At 50.1% G+C, this 18927-nt stretch overlaps 2 protein-coding genes across 3 annotated transcripts in view; one reads left to right on the top strand and one right to left on the bottom strand.

Moving 5' to 3' along the window:
• Positions 1-2944, top strand: part of LIMK2 (LIM domain kinase 2) — a 60193-nt gene extending 57249 nt beyond the window's left edge. For both annotated transcript variants that reach the window (XM_069497010.1, XM_069497011.1), the window contains one exon: positions 1112-2944. In XM_069497010.1, the coding sequence (XP_069353111.1) occupies positions 1112-1256 (145 nt within the window). In that variant the 3' untranslated portion in view covers positions 1257-2944. The remainder of the gene's footprint in view (positions 1-1111) is intronic.
• A 1242-nt stretch (positions 2945-4186) lies between these two features.
• On the bottom strand, positions 4187-15621 carry PIK3IP1 (phosphoinositide-3-kinase interacting protein 1). Its single transcript, XM_069496934.1, has 6 exons — positions 15449-15621; positions 14387-14503; positions 14179-14298; positions 13115-13315; positions 12938-13016; positions 4187-5803 (listed from the first exon to the last, which is right to left on the bottom strand). Exons 1-6 carry the CDS (start codon positions 15516-15518, stop codon positions 5599-5601), a joined length of 792 nt encoding a protein of 263 aa, XP_069353035.1. The 5' UTR covers positions 15519-15621; the 3' UTR covers positions 4187-5598.
• Between the last annotated feature and the right edge of the window lie 3306 nt (positions 15622-18927).

Below are 18927 nucleotides of genomic sequence, written 5' to 3'. Positions count from 1 at the left end.
AGTGCCTATTGTGTGCCTAGGTACTGTTCTAAGTGCTTGAGGTACAGCAGTGAACAAAAGTGCTTGCTCTTATGGAGCCTACGTTGTAGAAGGAGAGATGATACACAATAGATACAATAAACTACATTGAATATTACAAGGGGACAAATGCTATGGAAAAACAAGAGTCAAGCCTATTAAAGAGGATTGTTTAGAGTACAAGTTGCAATTTTAAGTATGATGGTCAGAGCAGGCCTTACTAAGGTGACATGACATTTAAGCATAAACATGAAGGAAGAGGAGAGGAGTAAGCCTGGGCTATCCTAGGATTCCAGGATAGCCAAGCCATTTCCATGGTGTTCTCATTCTCTTCGGGAAGAACTGCTGAGTCTAGGAAATGCCCTTTCCTAGGGAGATGCACTGGTGTGGAGACTGCAAGTCTGAGGATTGGAAAGGATCTTTAAAAAGGCACTTAGTCCAATCCTACCTTTGATAATTGCATTTTGCCCAAGACAAGGGAGGGGCCTCTTTTCTCTGGACTTGTTTTTTTTTTTAAGCTACCACTTCCAGCCCGGCCATCCTTCTCACAGTGTTGTCTTTTTTTTTTTTTTTTTTTTTTGTTGAGACAGAGTCTCACTTTGTTGCCCAGGCTAGAGTGAGTGCCGTGGCGTCAGCTTAGCTCACAGCAACCTCAGACTCCTCGGCTTAAGCGATCCTACTGCCTCAGCCTCCCGAGTAGCTGGGACTACAGGCATGCGCCACTATGCCCGGCTAATTTTTTCTATATAGATTTTTAGTTGTCCATATAATGTCTTTCTATTTTTAGTAGAGACGGGGTCTCGCTCAGGCTGGTCTCGAACTCCTGACCTTGAGCAATCCACCCGCCTCGGCCTCCCAGAGTGCTAGGATTACAGGCGTGAGCCACCGCGCCCGGCCCAGTGTTGTCTTTAATCTTTATAGCAACTCTGAGGTAGCAGTAACATATTATGCCTGTTTCTCACAAAGGCACAACTAGGTTAAGGGGTTTGCCTGAGGTCATACAACGAGGAAGTGGCTGAAGCTGGATTCCTTCCATGCTACCCCGTGGCCCTGCTCATATTCCACCTGCCTCTGATTCACCCTTTCTTTCTAGACCGGCATTCTCAAAACTGGAGGACTCCTTTGAGGCACTCTCCCTGTACCTGGGGGAGCTGGGCATCCCGCTGCCTGCAGAGCTGGAGGAGCTGGACCACACTGTGAGCGTGCAGTACGGCCTCATCCGGGACTCGCCCCCCTAGCCCTGGCCCAGCCCCCTGCAGGGGGGCGTTCTGCAGCCAACATTGCCCCCTCTGCGCCCCATCCCTGCTGTGAGCAGGGTCATCGGGCTTCCTGTGGATTGACGGCTTGTTTAGAAGGAGAACAAGCCATCCCTTCTACCTCTCCAGGAGGCGAGCGGGCGCAGCACCAGGGAAATATATCTCCACAGTTTTGGGGGCCTGGTTACCGTCTGTAAATCTAACACTCGCCTGAAAGCTGTGAAGATTTAAAAAAAAAAAAAAAAAAAAAAAAAGCCTGCCCTTAGGGCCAGGAAGAATCTGTTACTTGGATCCACCTGGGAACTCCCTGGCAGTGGGATTCTGGGAGGCTTTTTCTTACACTAATCAGCATGACCTGGACCTGCTGGGCAGGATCCCAGGGTGACCTTGCCTGTGAGCTCTGAAGTCTCTAGTCCAGCTGGGTGCACAAGGACGTCAAGTGGGAGTGTGGACGAGAGAAAAACTGGTGACCAGGTGGCACTCAAGGGTGTGAAATGAGAGTGATGCTCCCCCGTCCACTCCAGATCCTGCCCTCCCTGGAGGAGAGGTGGAGGGAGTAGGTTTTGAAGAGTCCCTTAGTCTATATTGGTGGAACTGGCCAGGAGTCAGGAAAAGGGCTGGCTTCTCTTCACCTGCCAGGGTGTGGCTGCTCTAGCCAGCCCAGGGACCACATCAGTGTGAGGGGAGCTTCCGCCTCATGTTCTCAAACTTACTACTGGAGACTGGCTGAGAACTTCTGGGTGACATCCTTTCTTTCTGCAACAAGCAGTCACCCACAAGCACAGGAAGAGGCTGGGGGCTGGAAAGAAAGAGGCCCTGCCCTCTAGAAACCCCATATCCCAGCTGCTGTTACTCATACCCTGGTGGGCTCCTAAGACATTTGCCTAAAGCTAGATGGGTTCTGGAGGACAGTGTGGCTTGTCACAGACCTAGGGTCTGAGGCCAGAGGAGTGGGAGTCTCAGCAATCTCTTGGCCTTGGCCTTGGGGCAGCCACTGCTCACCCTTCAACATACCTGTTCCAGGCAGCAACTTGGGCTGGGAAGAGGAGGTGGCAGAGGCCCAGAGCTTGAGATGCTGAGAGAGACAGCTCCCTGAGCAGGGCCATCTAGCTTCTACCTCCCTTGTTGGCTGCCCAGCTCACTAGCTCCTGGCCGCAGCCTCCTGAGCCACAGCCTTGGGCACTGGAAAGCCCTGGGGGCACCTCCACCTTGGCTCTGGGAGCACCAGGGATTCTTCAGCACAACTAGATTTGCCTCCTCCTAAGTGTCTGTGAGCTTGCACCATATTTAACAAATTGGGAATGGGTTTGGGGTATTAACGCAATGTGTGGTGGTTGTATTGGGGTGGTGGGGGGGAGTGATCCATCAGAGTGGTTGCTGTTGATATTATCTTGTTATATCTATTGGGTGAGATGTGAAATATTGTACATAGATCTGATGAGTTGTGGGATCAGATGTCATCTCTGGCCAGCGTTTACTTGCTGTATAGACTGTACTTCCGTGTGACGTTTGCAAGCTTGCTGTAGGGGTAAGCCCTGGACTCCCAGCAGCAGCACAGTTCAGCATCGTGTGGCTGGTTGTACCTTGGCTGTCCTCAGCAAGTGTGGGAGTGGTGGGCCTGAACTGGGCCATTGAGCAGACTAAATAAATTAAGCAGTTAACATAATTGGTGATACTGAAAGTGAACACGTGATTTGGGGCCTGGCTCAGGAAGATAATTGTGGAGGGTCTGTTGGCCACCTTCAGGCCCAGGCCACACGACTCCCCACAGCAGAGCATTTTCATGCTCCCAAGTCTAATCCCCTCTCCTTAAGCAGATACCACCCTGCTCCACAGAGCATGTACGTCCCAGCTGAGGCAGCCCCTTCCTTGGAGAGGTTTGACTATGACCTCATCTTGGTGCCCCACAAAGCTGCTCTGCCTGGCTTCCCCTGCCAGGTGAGTGGTTCCTTAGGAGCTCTACGCTCCCACCCTCTAATGTACAAACGCTTCTACAGCCTGGGGGTCCTGGCTGTCCCTCCTCAGGGCTGGGTGCCACTTTTGTAATGACGAATGAATGCAAGTCACCCTTGCCCTTGTTTCTCTATAAGTGCTTGAAAGAAGACCCTTTTCTTGCTTCTGCATGGGGGATGTTGTGGAAGAGTGACCATTGGGCAGGATGATACTATCTGGTCGGTGGGGTCTTGGGCACAATGTAAATCCATAAACCCAAAGGTGATTTCTTAAGGGCAGCATCTGGTCCCTGGAGAAACTGATGATCCGGGGTGTGCATTGCTGGCAGAACTGTAGAGCAGTGTCGGCATGGGCGGAGGTCACCTGCCCTGAGTATTCCTGGGGGCTGAGAACTGCTGAAACCCCCTGCTGAAAGTCCAGAAAACACTCCCATTGGTATCTTTCCTTCTGGAGCCCTAGGAGTCACCTCACGGGGACCTTCTTCAGCCCAGGGCCGTTGCAGGCAGCCCAACCACCCGACCCTGTCTGCACAGTCATCCCCTCTTGGGCTGCTGCAGCCCCACTGCCCGCTCCACCTCGTCTCCAGCCCCTAACGGGCTGTCTAGATTTTCATTTTAACTGCCCCCATCTCAGAAAGAATACAGAAGGGGAAAGGATTTGCAGTGACCAGTGGCCCTCCAGGGACACCTGCACACCCGTCCTTCCTGCAGCTTCAACCTGAAAGACTCCTGGTGATGACAATCAGAATGCGGAGGCCGAGACTGCCAACCATTCGGCTGTTGCCACCTTCCGGTTACAGGGCCAGGGCGAATGAAGAAAAGGCCAGAGCTTGCCACACAGGTTGACAAGGTAACCCCAAGCTTCCCAACTTATGTGGGAGTGTCACCCCACAAAAACCTAGCAACATGGGTTTTTTTTTTTTAATAAGTCAAATACAGAGCAATTTCCCACACTTTATATGCAGGTGTCAGGATGAGGTATATAAAACACGTATACAGAGAAATGCTTTTATAGAAAAGTAGAAACCAGTAATGTTCTCTTCTCTAGCATCACCAAGGGACTGCCTGAGGTGTAGGCCCCCACAGCAAATGACTCCAGGGAACAGCCTGCTGAAGGGAATGGGCTCCACTAACCCCCCTCTCCACATCAGGCAGCGAAAGGGCCCTGGGAAGGAAGCTCTGTGGCTCGGGAGTGCGGCCAAGGCCTGAGTGTGGCATCAGGGCTTGGAGGCCCTACTGAGCCTCCAGCACAGTGCAGTGCAGAAATGTTGCGCTCAGTCAGGAAGCCGGGCTCTCCTTTTGGCCATGCCAGTAGCTTGCTCTGTGACCTCGGGCAAGTCACTTTTCCCTCTGTGGGCCTATGTCCAAAAGGCTTAAAGAACCCTAAGGTCCTTTCCAATGGTTCTGTGGTTATTGTTTTGCAAGTTAAGGTTATAACCCTAGCCTCATTCTTACAGGAGGGTGCTGGCCTGGAGGCCACAGGACCGCCTGCCACCCCGGGCCCACTGCAGGGGCAAGCCCTGAGGTGCTTTTATTACCTTGCCTCTGCGCTTAGTTTCCAGGTTGCCCTCCCAGAAGCAGCTCACAGGACCCCACAGCATAATTCCCATGGGTCAGCTGGCTGCTGTCTGACCGGTCCACCTCTGCCCCGGGACCTAAAGCCAGAGCGGATCCTTCTCTATCCTCTTCCTAACTGGAATGTTCAGTGCAATCCTTCCCTGCCTTACGAAACAGAAAGAGTCCCTGGGCCCAGGCCTGGCCCACGGTTATCAAGGCACATCACTGCCAGCAAGCTGGAGCACACCCAGCGGCCCACAGCCTAGATCTCATTCTCAGCCCAAAGTTCTGACTTCTGTACAAACTCATTTCTGGTTCTCAGAGGTCAGCAGGGAGTTCCATCCCAAATACTTTTTAAAACTAAATGTATTTTTTCAATGCTGCCACTTGACCTACTTGACCTTAACTATGAATAACAGTGTACGCCACTCAAGCCCACCACGGAGACTGAGGCCATCTTAGATAGCACAGCGCAGAGGAGCCTGGGGAGCTCCCGGTCTGGCCCTGGTTCAGTTCCAAGGAAACGGGCAACGTTTGGAAGCCCTTGCCAGCAGCACCACAGGGGGAGCTGCTGCTGTCTCCATCCACCGGCAAAATCCTGCTCCAGGGGATGGAAGAGCATCGTTAGGAGCCTACCCAGCCTTGCCCTTAGCCCACAGCGCCACCTGCTTCTCTCAGTTATTAGGATTCACCAAGAAAAAAAAAAAAGTGGGGGTAGGGTTTTAACCACAACACAAAGTGTAGATCCTCCCAGCTGTAGGAGGGTGGGCTGTCCTGCACCAGTGTCTGCATGGGCTCCTGCCCAGTGGCAGGGCTCAGGCCCCGGGAGTGCCAGCCTGGTCCATAAGGGGGATGCTGCCCTCCTGAGGGTCGACTGGAGTCTGGCTGGCATGGACCACGACAGTCTTCTCATCCACGATCTCACAGCTGGGGTTGGAGAAGGCAGACAAGGGCAGGGTGATCCGCTGCATCTCCCTCTCACATACTTTCTGCTCATGCTGCTCTTTCAAATCCTTCCCCCTGGCAGGAAAAAACGGAAACATTCAGGCTATGCCTACTGCATGGCTTTGCTCATTAAATAGAGTCCCTGAGGCCCAGACAGGAGCAGCGGCTCACCATGGCCACAGCACATCAGTGAGCTAGGACTCGAACTCAGGTGCAAGATACTAGATATCCATTCTACCAGGCCGCCTTAAACTCTACAGGAGCCCCTGTAGCTCTGGTCTCTGCTTCCCCATCTGCGAAATGGGGGCAACAGCAATATGGACCTCACACGTGCAGTGGGGCTCAATGGAAATAAGCAGGGGACAGAGAATCTTTAAGCAAGTTACAGTTTTGTTCTTCTAGCCCAGGGCTCCAGGAGACTCAGAGAACTATCCAAGCTTTGGTCCCGACCCATGAAGTCCAGAAAACGGACCTGACCATCCTGTTCTGAGACAGCCTTCTTATCCTGAAGTCCTAGAATGTGTGACCCCAGGCTGAAAATGGACCAGCCCTAACCCATGCAGGGGGCAAAAAGGACTTTGAGGCAGGTCAATGGGAAACAATGAGACAATGATCATCAGACCTCTTAGTTTTCACAGCCCTTTGAATTTTCATGGTGCCCAGGGACCCAATCAGGCCATGGTGTAACTCTGTTTTATTCACGTGGAGCGCTCACTCCATGAGAAGGACATCACGTCATTCTCAGCACAGCCCTAGGAATTAGGTCTTACTCTTTTATTTTATTTTGAAACAAGGTCTCCCTCTGTTGCCCTGGCCAGAATGCAGTGGCATCATTGTCGCTCACTGCAACCTCAGACTCCTAGGCTCAAGTGATCCTCCTGTCTAAGCCTCCTGAGTAGCTGGAACTACAGACATGCACCACCATGCCTGCCTAAATTTTTTTTAGAGACAGGGTCTTGCTCTGTTGTCCAGGCTGGTCTCAAATTCCTGGCCCCAAGCGATCCTCCCACTTCAGCTTCCCAAAGTGCTGGGATTGCAAGTGTGAGCCACTGCAGCCAGCCTAGGTCCTGCTCATTTTATAGACGAAGAAATGGCCCAGCGAAGTTAAGGAGTTCTCCAAGGATGCAGTGGGCTCAAACCCAAGTCTGTTTGACTCTGGCTAATCCTCAGAGTTCTGACAAAAAGTGGTGAGTCAGGGACTCAAACCCAAGTGTTCTGTGCGCACATATAGACAGTGTCCTTCCCAGCGAACTGGGCCACCCCAATGCTGACCAGAGGGCTTGCACACTGGTGACCAGCACACTGCACACCGGAACCGGTACCCAGGACCCAGGTTAGCATCCTCCAAAGCCAGCAACTGGCCGTGGGCTCAGCTGTCAGAGGAAATCTTCCCAGAAGGAGCATTGAAACGAGCAGCTGGTAGATGACTTGGTGAAACAACACAGGGACCTACTTCAGATCTCCTCAGGCACAGGGCTAAGATAAGATGGATTACACATCTATCATGATGTTCAGTGTAATGACAGAAGCTTCCAGGGCCTGGTGAAGAATACTGGGCAAATATAGGGGTTGGGGGGTTGTTAGAGGAGGAAGAGTTTGCACTGATGCCTTAGAACTGTCTTTAAATCATCCAGTTCCCTTCACTTGTGTTCGTACCAGCTCAGCCTTAGCTGTGTGACAGCTGGCAAAACAGCCTCTCTGCGCTTTGACTTCCTCATCTGTGAAATGGGGATAATATCTGCCTCAACATAATGCATGTGAAAGCACTGTGAAAACAGTGAAACTGCTATAAAGTCATAAGAGGTTATTATGATTTGCCCTGAATATGACTTCACTCATCAAGCAACATTATCTTAATTTGGTTTCCTAAGGAAACTCTGCTGGCTCACCAGCCAAGGCAGGCCTTGTTTATGTGACCTCAGTAATCCCCTCCTCTCTTGCCCTTAATTTTATCGTGAGGAGTTGGGCTTGATAATCTCCAAGGCCCTTGACATTCTATAAAATCCCTCACATGACATATGTTCTGATTTCCTATTTCTCACTACAAGGTCACAAGAGGCAAATTTATGAACTCATCCTCCTGAGTCACCCTGGGTGACCGAGTTTGTTTAGATGCAAGCCTGAGGCTCCTGCTCCATCCTCATTAGCTTCTATACTGGACACCACCAACTCCCACAGCAGAAAAACCCCCAGAGCACTCAGAGGGGAAATGGAAGGATGCTATTCATGGGGAGAAGGTCATCTGGACCAAGTGCTCCCCACTCACGTCCTGAGATTCGCTACCCTTGGGCAATGTTCATCAGTTACTGCTGCCATCACGTAAAAGCAAACACCTACCTCTGTAATAAAATTAAAAGCCAGATTCTTTAAGGTTGTCCATGTAGGGAGAAATTTGGAAGGTTTAGGTTTAATTAAGGGAGCCCCCAAGCCAGTGGAAGACCAAGAGGCAATTTGCAAAAGAAATAGAGAATGCAAGTATCTTTCTCCAAGGCCTGAACTGCAAAACCTAAGGAGCTGGAAGAAGAGAGAAAGCCTGGAATTCACACTTCCTAAGTACCTACTAAGGTACCAGGAAATGGCCTTCCCATGATCCAGGATGAAAAGAGCTACCTGTGCACTTACTGGATGTTACGCACCATCTTTGAATTTCCAACCTTTCAAGACAATGTTATCCCCATTTTATAGATGAAGAAACTAAGGCTTTGAAGTCTGACTCCAGAGCCTGCCTTCCTCAGCTACCTTCTTTACCAGGCATCTGCCTGTGGCCGGCTGAGTTGCTGCTAATGGTCAGGTTGCATCATACACAAGTCTTCAGGGGAAAAAAATCAATGTGCATTAATGGGGCAGAGCAGGGCTGGAAGAGCAGCCAAGGGTAAAGGAAGCAGATGCTGGGACTAGTCCGGATTAGTCTCATCCATTTAGAAGCCTGGAAGCACACCCCGTCCCACGTGCCTGCTGCTAATGGTGCCTGGGAGGCCTGGAGATGCAGTGGCTGCGCCCAGCTCCCTCCAGAGACCTGAAAGAGGCCACCAGGCCTGCTGCACTGACCATCAGGAAGCTCAGCTCCCTCTCAGGCTTTGGGGTGGGGGAGGCGAAGGAGGGTTAGCTGGGCTGTTGTCTGGCAGCCAAGAAAGAACAAAAGGCTTATTCACTGACTCAGCTCCTCTCCTAAGGGGGTGGGGTGGTGTTGACTTAAAGTTTTTCCCTCCCCTTTTTATCAGAAAGTAAGAGCCCCTTCCAGAGCTAGTGCAGACAGCTACGCTTGGAGCAGGGACAGGGAGCTGCTCAGTCACAGACAGGCCATTTGAACCTCTTAGCCTGGACTACGAGGACAAAGACCCAGCCAGGCTGAGCCCCCACCTGCCCCCTCTTGCTGCCCTTCCTCCTGTGAGAGGAAGCCTGGTGCATGCCCACCCTTCCCAGCCAGGAGAAAGCTCCCTCCCTTTGGCCATTGGCCTCGGGCAGAGTTCAAGGCTTAAAGTAATTACCCTGACTGCTCCAGGGCAGGAATAGGGTCAGGAGCTGGGCTGACCAGAAAGCAGGTGTGGCTGGAGCTGCCAACTGCCTCTAACTTCCTCTCTCGGGGTGATGGAAGCACCACAGACCTCCTTCGGGCAACACAGGTTTCTTCAACTATTACTGAGCCACTGCCATTTTCCCAGTCTGAAGTAGTACTGTGCCACATGCTGCTCAGGAAAAGTTCCCCAAGGCAGCTACAGTTTATAAACACCACCTGTATGCCCAAATTACACACTATGTTGTCTGATTTCATCCTCACAACAACATACATGATTTTTTTTTTTTTTTTTTTTGAGACAGAGTCTTGCTCTGTTGTGGGGGCTAGAGTGTGGTGGCATCATCATAGCTCACAGCAACCTCAAACTCCTGGGCTCAAGCGATCCTCCTGCCTCAGCCTCCCGAGTAGCTGGGACTATAGGCATGCGCCACCACACCCGGCTAACTTTTTCTATTTTTTGTAGAGATGGGGTCTCATTCTTGCTCAGGCTGGTCTTGAACGCCTGAGCTCAGGCAATCCTCCTGCCTCGACCTCCCAAAGTGCTAGGATCACAGGCGTGAGCCACCATGCCCAGCCTACCTATGTAGTTTAAGATCTCTGTTTCAGAGATGGGAAAGCACATGCAGAGAAGTTACATCATTTGTTCAAGCAAATAGCAGAGCTGGGATTTTAACCCAGTACTGCCTGTAGCTACCACCAGGCAATGTTATCTTTTTAGGAATATTAGAGCTGGGAGATCATCATATCTAACCTCCTGCCCCTGCACTATTTACAGATGAAGAAACTGAGGCTCAGAGAAGGCAAATAACTTGTCCAGTGTCACATCCAGAATTGGCGGCAATTCCAGAACTTGATCTTGGTTCTTTTGACTTTAAACCCACCCATTTTTTTTAAGTTTATATTTTTCCTACTGTCCTCTGCAATTCAAAGCAAATTTATGTGAGGCTACTGGGCCTCACTGCACTTACTGGAGATACTGATAATCCTTAGACATACCCTACCAGCTGTGTAGCTTGGACATAGTACTTAACTCTTCTAGGTCTCAGCTCCTCACTGTAAAATGCTCCTCGTGTGGTAATGAGAATTAGGCAAAATTATCAAGAAAGAGTACCCAGTAGGGCCTTACTTATTAAAAAAGCACAAAATAGGGCCGGGCGTGGTGGCTCACACCTGTATTCCTAGCACGCTGGGAGGCCACGGCAGGAGTATCTCCTGAGCTCAGGAGTGCAAGACCAGTCTGAGCCCTGAGCAAGAGCGAGACCCTGTTTCTACTAAAAATAGAAAAAATTAGCTGGGCCTGGTGGCATGCACCTGTAGTCCCAGCTACTTGGGAGGTTGAGACAAGAGGATCACTCGAGCCTAGGAGTTTGAGGTTGCTGTGAGCTGGGCTTGCCCCATGGCACCCTGGCTCAGGCGACAGAGCAAGATTCTGTCTCCAGGAAAAAAAAAAAAAAAAAACCCAGAAAGCACAAGATGAATGCTGGCTGCTATTATGCTACTGTGCTATTGTGATTATTACCTGACTGGCATTCTACTGTTTCTGTTTACATTTAATACTTATGATAATCTTGGGTGGGTGGGTGGGTGTGGAGTGGGGATATATTCAAGGTTCAGAGGACACCTGAACCTGCACTCAACCTACAGCTCTTTCCTGGATACAGTTCTCTGACTTTAGGGAGAAATGTGAGCTAAGAACTTGTCTCTAGCTCACATGTGGTTTCCTGTTGTACAGTCTGTTCTCAGAGCAGTTTGCCGAGGAAAGGGGTGGTCCGGTGGTTAGTGACGGGGTGTCTGGTGACTGGTGCCTTGCCCTAAGTTTACAGGAAAGTAAATTCTAGGTCTCAGGGCAGTCCCGTGACAGCCTAGAGGAAGAAACGCACAAGAAAAAGATTTGGCTTCCATTGGGCTCCAGAACTGAGCTCAGAATTAAGAACATTTAGTCAGTTCAAGCACCTGGAAGGCCTGGAAACTGTCACAGGATGGGAGGAGAGCCAAATGCTGTCTGGTGGCTGAGGAAAGGAAATATTTCAAGGGCTAAACTTAGCCAATATGGTTTGGGTCTAAGTATGAATTGTAAGGCCAGGACCACTACCTCATCATCTCTTTGCAATGAATAAGCAGGTGTTCCTAGACCTGCTGTGTCAACCACCCCGCTGAGGGCAACCACCGCAGACTGGGAGTCAGGATGCCCTCTCAGGTCAATACTCTCCCTCCCTGGAGCTCTGCTTCCTGAACCACAGAAAATCAGAGAAGGAATGGAGCTTGGGGAGCACTAGTCCAATACCCACGTTTTATAGAAGAGAAAAACAGCTCTCATTACTGACCACTTACTGTATGCCACACACTGAGCTAAGCAGTCACATGCCTTAGCCCCACAGCAATGCTCTGGAGTAGGAAATAGAAGGAACTTTCCCTAAGTCACAAAGATAGCTAGTTAGTGGCAGGGCTAGGACTTCTCTCCACCAAATGCTGGGTGTGTAACCTCAGGCAAGGAACATATCCTCTCTTGCCTCAGTTTCCTCACCTGTAAACTGGAGATAATAGCAGCATTTACCTCATAAGGGCGATTGTGAGAATTGAGTTAAAGCATGCAAAGTACTTGAAGCAGTGTCTGGCATACAGTAAACATTCGCTACTGCCATTATTACGCAACACTTCCCCTTTTTCATCTGTAATGAGGAGGTTGACTGAAATACCTCTGAGGACACTCGAGGTTTATACTATACAATGCTGGTGGATCCGCTGGGGCTGTGGGCTCAAACATGGCCCTTACTACTGGAAAATGTAGGCCACTGTGTCACTTCCCTTACAGGAAGACTTCTTAGAGTGCAGAGGAGAAATATCACAGACACTCAGGGCTAGAAGTCGAATCCTCTGATTTTGTCCAAGAATGGCAAGTAATTTTCCAGAGTCAGCCAGTGCTGTAAAAATGAATGGGACTCTGGCTTATCATCATGCACCCATCACTGACTTTGAGAATCTTCTCCACATGGCATCTCATGGGACATTTCAAAATAAGCATTCCTCCTCCCGCTGTCCCAGCCCCAGGTCCTGTCTCTTGAGTTTCACAGGTAGCCTCTTTGAATTTCTCACACACGGTGAGGAGTGGCAAACAGACTTTCTGTGCTCCAACTCACTTTTTTCTTCCTATCAGAGGAGATCCTACTGCTCACGCACGGCTCAAGAAATTTAAGCCCCAACTGCCAAAACAGTGGCTGTGAACCTTTTCTAATAGCAAAATGTTATAATCCACAGAAATAACTGTCTCCCAGTCCCTACAATGAACGTCCAGCCTGATTTCTGCAGTGCCGCTCCCTTCCATGCCAGGGGTGTTGGATTAGACAGCAATGAATCTGGTACCACAAGAGCCGAGTCTGAATCCAGATTCTGCCATTCCCAGGCAGTGTGATCTCGGGCAAGTCACTTCACCACTGACAGAGGCTTCCTCATCTGTAAAATGGGGAACAAGAACCCCTACCTCACCGGTTTTTGGGTGAGGAGTAAAGGCAACAAAGGAAAGGGTTTGTCCAAGGTCACCTGGTAAAGAATAGAACCAAGTCTCCACTACGTGAGTTGATTTTCCTTCTTTCAACACCTTGCTTCCTTTGGGGTAAGAAAGCCACAAAGTTTGATTTGACTTTGTGTACCTTCCTCCCCTTCTCTCAAGAGGGCCCAGAAGAGAAGCTACTGACCTCTTGTAGGTGTAGCCCAAGATGATGCCAGCTCCGATGGCAATGATGATCACCATCATGGTAATGCCCAGCACATAGCCTGCCAAGGACAGGACACAAGGTCCCATTAGCCACACCCCGGACAATCAGCAAACGGTCTCTTGAATCCCAACAAGGGCGGGGGTGAAGCCATCATACCCAGAGTTCCCAGGTCCTTTTTCTCCTTGGCATTCATCCGTACCCGCTGGCTGATCCCAATCACTGGCTGCACAGCTGCCGCCTCACTCCGGGCGGGCAGGGCGTTGGCTGGGGCGAACACCTGCACCTCATCTTCACCTGGCACTTCGGGTACCTCCTCAGTTTCTACTGTGGAGGCTGGCGGGGCCTGGGAAGTGGTCTCTAGAGGTGAGGTGGAAAACAGCTCTCATAAGACTGTCCTGAGTGAATTCCACAGCTGGACCTGGCCCCACTAGTAGGGGAGACAGAGGCGAGTCATCTTAGAAATCAAACCCTACCCGAGGGGCAAGATCCGGCCTGAGAGGTCTGCACCATCGCTGGGACAAGGCAAATATGAGGGGAAGGCCGCAGGAAAGGGCATCTCTCCTGCCTCCCACCTCTTCAAATCCTTGCTATCTGGTTGCCATCTTCTCCTGGGGGTCCCCCACCTCCACGCCAGGAGACAATCCATGGCTGCTCTGAGCAGCTCACATTTACTGAGTGCACGCTTTGCGCCACTCTCTGTGTGAAGTGCTTTACCCTGATTATCCCATTGAAGCCAGGAGAACTGTCTGGATACCTCGAGAACAAGCCTGCTCTCTGGAGTCTACGAAACTTGGACTCAAATCTGGACCCTACCACTGCTTCTGGTAAACTGCTGAACTTTTCTGAGGCTCAGATCCTCCAAAGAGCTTCTTCCCAGGGTAGCTGTGAGCAGTGTGTCCAGCACAGTGCAGACGCTCCCCAAGAGGGTCAATAAACGCGGAGGGGCTCAACAAGAGCCACGCCTAGGGTGCGCGGCGGAGAGATCCCGCCTCGCCCACCACAGTTGTTTACAAGCGCTCGCGGAGGATGAGCTCACTCCGCGCGGCCGCGGCGGCCAATGGGCTTTGGGCCCCGCGGCCTGGAGACAGCCCTGGCCAATCGGACGGCGCGGGGGCGGGGCGGGGCCGGCCCGCTTCGCGCGGCCGCACGTGCGCAGCGGGTGGAACGGCCGCTCCCAGTCAGCCCCCGGCCGCCGGGTTCCCGGGGTCCCGGGCGAGTACCTGGGCAGCGCAGGTCCTCGCAAGGCCGCTTCTCAGGGACGCCATCCTCGCTACTGACGTAGCACCAGGGCCCGCGCGGGTCCCGGTCAGGGTTTCGGCAATAGTTGTGGTTGCCGGCGCCTGAGAGGGGAGAGAGGGAGCCATGGGCCGGCGCCGGGACCGCGGCCGCCGCCCGCCAGCCCCGCCGCTGTTCCCGGCGGACACTCACCCGAGTCGGGGGCCGACGCCAGGCCGCTCTGCGCGTCCGGCCAGTTGAGGCAGCGGAGGCCCGGCGCAGGCGAGGGCTGGTCCGCCCGGTACAGGTGGCCGTTGTCCCAGAAGCAGCCTGTGAAGGAGAGGAGCCTCCGACACTGAGTGGCGGGCAGGACAGCCGAGCCGGCCGCCGCCGTGCCCCTGCCAGGCTGGAGGACCCTGGGCCCTGTTGGGCTTCCCTGTCCTCTCGTGGAAACACCCCCACCCATCTACCCCCGATGTTGTGAGGCCCGAAAGAGAAGGAAAAGAAAGTGCCCGTAAAGCCTCTAGCCAGTGCCTGGCCCTCAGTCAGCGCCCAGCGTTAGCTGTTTTTCTTGAAAGCCGGAAAGCGCTGTAGATGTGCAGAGTGTTGTTACTGTTGAACTTGTGGGCACACTGGAGGGAGAGTTGGGGGGGCCGAGGCCTGGCTTAGGGTCCTTTTGTGGAGATGTTGGAAGTTTGGGGTCAGTGGGTGGCCAGACCTGAAGTTTATCCCTGTGTTGTAATGCCCATGTTATATAAACTCTGGTTTTCCCTCCTCCGCAGATACAGCTACCTTCTGTCAGTTTAACAGGCAACACTCCCAGGAGAATTCTACAAAAGCCTTGATTCAGTCAGGCAAAAGATTCAAGAGAGCCTCAAAAGGAGGAACCTGCCTCACCGCTCCCTGGATGTGACTGCAGTTAAACTCCCACTACCCTCAGCAGGAGAGCCACAGCAGGAGGCCGGGGAAGGAGGGCCTGGGCGCCAAGGTCTTGAAAAGAACAAGATTTGGGAAGTAGAGAAGATGAACCCTCAAGTTCTGTCCACTCATGAGCAAGAAAAGGGAAAGAGAAAGTGGCTTCTTGCCTTTGTTCTTAATGGCAAAGATGGAGCTGCAAGCCCCTGGCAAGGAAAGGAGGGGAGAAAAAGGCTTTCAAAGGACCCAAAAACCAGCTAAGAGCTTTGTCTCCTGTCATCCTGGTCATGTTTGGGAAATAGGGGGCTTCACTATTCTGCTTCATTAAGTTGCTGCAGAAAGGAAAGATCGTAATCTCACCTCCAGATCCATAGGCTTCTGCTAGAAGCATGTTGCTGAAGAGCAGTGTTTGTACCCAGGCCAACAGCATCCTCGCCGCCTTCCTCCTGCAGGCGATCGAACAACCAGTGTCCAACCAGGGTCCCCTTGGCGGCGGCTCTGCCTCCCAGCCCCAGCTTCGCAGTCAGACCTGCCCTTGTTATGCTCTTCTGGTAAACAGCCTCTCTTTAGAACTGGGAGCTTCCCAGCTAGCTTGCTGCAGCGAGAGGTGTTTTTCAGCTGAAAGGCGCCCCCTGGGTCCTAAGCCTCCTATGCCATGCAAGATCACTAGCCCTGAGCCAAGAGAGGAACTCAGCCAAGGGAAGAGAAGCAGAGAGGTTCAGGTCGTTCTTAGCAGCGGATTTAGTTTGACACCTGCACAGCTGCATCCCGAGGGCTTCTCATCTCTTCTGTTTTCATTTATGTGAGTAGAGAAAGAATAATTCTGTCAAGAGGCATGGTGGGGGAAATTATAAGTGCCAAGGCACAGAACAATTTAGGGAGAAGCAGCTAGCTGCACAACCAGGAGGAATTCAAGACCACATAGGGGGCACAAATAAGAGTATCTGGGTGGAAGGGACACTTTATACCCATCCTTGAAAAAGAAAAAGGGCCTTTGGAGTTATACATGTTTGTGAACACTGACGATTTAAAAAAAAACAAAAACAAAACTGTAACTTTGCCGGGGTCAGATGAGTTACATTTCTTATATTTGAGGTTTGGGGTGTCATTCATATACAGTAGGAATACAGAAAGGGTATCTTTAGTTGAAAATACTTTTATTCAAACATTGGAAAATTTGCTCAGTTATATTGTAATAGTCTGCCCTTTCTACCAGCCCTGAATTTGTATAGAGGAAGTTAAGTAAAATGTTTGCTTTTTCCCCCCACCCTGTGGGAAATCCATTTGCTGTGATTTATTTCCATCATTAAATCTCCCCACATCCATATGACTTAGGCCTTTTGGAGTTAGGAAGAAGGGCCCTCTTCCTGTTTGGCTGACAATTCAAGTTCCCAGGCAGCCTCAGTAAACTGAGAGAGAGAGCACAGTGATTCGCCAAGACTACCTTGTGACTCAGGCAAATCTCAAAAATAGAAATGGGAGACTCTTTCAATCCTGCAGGCAGTAATTTAGGGAGGAAAAAGAAAAAACTTTACTCAACAAATTTTAAAAGCTTTATCAGTGAAGAAAGCTAGTAAATCCAACTAATCTGAGGTGAATTTGAATTCACTGCAATCAGATACAGACATGGAAAGAACAGAGAGGTACATTTAGTTCACCCTTTAAAACAGTTTGCTGGCCGGGCGCGGTGGCTCACGCCTGTAATCCTAGCACTCTGGGAGGCCGAGGTGGGCGGATCATTTGAGCTCAGGAGTTCGAGACCAGCCTGAGCAAGAGCGAGACCCCATCTCTACTAAAAATAGAAAGAAATTATATGGACAGCTAAAAATATATATAGAAAAAATTAGCCGGGCATGGTGGTGCATGCCTGTAGTCCCAGCTACTCGGGAGGCTGAGGCAGTAGGATCGCTTAAGCCCAGGAGTTTGAGGTTGCTGTGAGCTAAACTGACGCCACGGCACTCACTCTAGCCCGGGCAACAGAGCGAAACTCTGTCTCAAAAAAAAAAAAAAAATAAAACAGTTTGCTAATAGTGTTTGATCCCTTCAGTTCATTTAATAAGATATATTGCTTTGTTTTTGCAATCATTCTCCTATCTCCCCATACAAACTTTTCATCCTCTGACTGCTGACTTGGTCTACACTGGGAATTACATACACCACAGAGTCTGTAAATTTACTGACATATACACACATACACAAATATGCCACATTTTTAGAATTTTATAATTCTAACACAATAGGAATGTTTTTATTTTATTTTTATAAATATTTTTGATAACCTACTACATGTTAGATATAGTTCTAGATACTAGGAATACATCCGTGAACAAAATGTTTGAAATCTCTGCTCTCATGGAAGCCTCTCCAGTAGGGAGAGACAGATGATAAATATGTAAAATATCAGGTAGTCATAAGTATTATTAAAAAAAAAAATGAAACAGAGTAAAGGAAGAGCAACAGGGTGATAATTCAACTTGCTAAAGAAAGCTTATACTATTTTCAGGGAACCAGTTGGATATTTCTATAAGCAAAAGGCTGAAGGAGAAGGGTTCTTTGCGCAATTTTTCTCATGAGTCCTGTGTTTAACACTGCTGCAAGAGATAATATGTGCATTTTGTTACATTGCATATAATATATAGACTTGAGGAAATGAGAGTACAGTTTTTATTTTATTTTATTTTTTTTTTTGTTGTTGTTGTTGTTGAGACAGAGTCTCACTTTGTTGCCCAGGCTAGAGTGAGTGCCGTGGCGTCAGCTTAGCTCACAGCAACCTCAGACTCCTCGGCTTAAGCGATCCTACTGCCTCAGCCTCCCGAGTAGCTGGGACTACAGGCATGCGCCACTATGCCCGGCTAATTTTTTCTATATAGATTTTTAGTTGTCCATATAATGTCTTTCTATTTTTAGTAGAGACGGGGTCTCACTCTTGCTCAGGCTGGTCTCGAACTCCTGACCTCGAGCGATCCACCCGCCTCGGCCTCCCATTTATTTTATTTTATTTATTTATTTTTTTTGAGACAGAGTCTCACTCTGTTGCCCAGGCTAGAGTGCCGTGGTGTCAGCCTAACTCACAGCAACCTCAAACTCCTGGCCTCAAGCAATTCTCCTGCCTCAGCTTCCTGAGTAGCTGGGACTACAGGCATGTGCCACCATGCCTGGCTAATTTTTTCTATATATTTTTAGCTGTCCGTATAATTTCTTTCTATTTTTAGTAGAGACAGGGTCTCACTCTTGCTCAGGCTGGTCTTGAACTCCTGAGCTCAAACGATCCACCTGCCTTGGCCTGCCAGAGTGTTAGGTTTACAGGCGTGAGCCACCACACCTGGCCAAGAGTACAGTTTTTAAATTTCAGAGTAGTGAAGAGTTGAGGTTGATCCCTTAGCACCTAATCTATTGCCTTTGTATGCAGTGAGTGTTCAGTTATCGCCGTCTCATAAAACGCTCCTCCTTAGACTCTGAAGGGCTACTTCTGCTGGATTATAATACTTTTCCTTCTGATTACAACAGAGACAGGCTGTAACAGGCCAGTACTTGTACCATTTTCAGATTATATGCTGTGCCCACGTAGGCATGCCAGTATTTCTTTCTCAGAAGCTCAAGGCTTCCCTGTGACTATTATCAGCTAATTCTTCTATTTAAAGACTGCTGTATTCCCGAACTTACATACCTTGCTATAGAGCAAAACCATATTTTGTGCCATGTGCCTTATCAGGAACAGGACTGCCTAGAAAAGATATAAGACAGACCAGAAAGAGATTTTTTTCAGGTTAGTCATCTCTGTTTTTTTCTCCCCTGTAACTAAGACATTTATTAGCATGATTTGATTTTTTTTCGGGAAT

This window comes from Eulemur rufifrons, chromosome 21 (genome assembly GCF_041146395.1).
Source record: "Eulemur rufifrons isolate Redbay chromosome 21, OSU_ERuf_1, whole genome shotgun sequence".
Taxonomy (NCBI): domain Eukaryota; kingdom Metazoa; phylum Chordata; class Mammalia; order Primates; family Lemuridae; genus Eulemur; species Eulemur rufifrons.
The sequence above is the reverse complement of the archived record's forward strand: the minus strand, read 5'-3'. Positions and strand labels throughout refer to the sequence as shown.

Bases quoted from the DNA above. Each gene is read 5' to 3' on its own strand.
- PIK3IP1 (XM_069496934.1), bottom strand. From the start codon at position 15,518: ATGCTGTTGGCCTGGGTACAAACACTGCTCTTCAGCAACATGCTTCTA. The intron at 14,299-14,386 runs GTGAGTGTCCGC...CTCCCCTCTCAG, and splicing joins GGCGTCGGCCCCCGACTCGG to GCGCCGGCAACCACAACTAT. The intron at 5,804-12,937 runs GTCAGTAGCTTC...TTTTCCTGCCAG, and splicing joins TTGGGCTACACCTACAAGAG to GGGGAAGGATTTGAAAGAGC.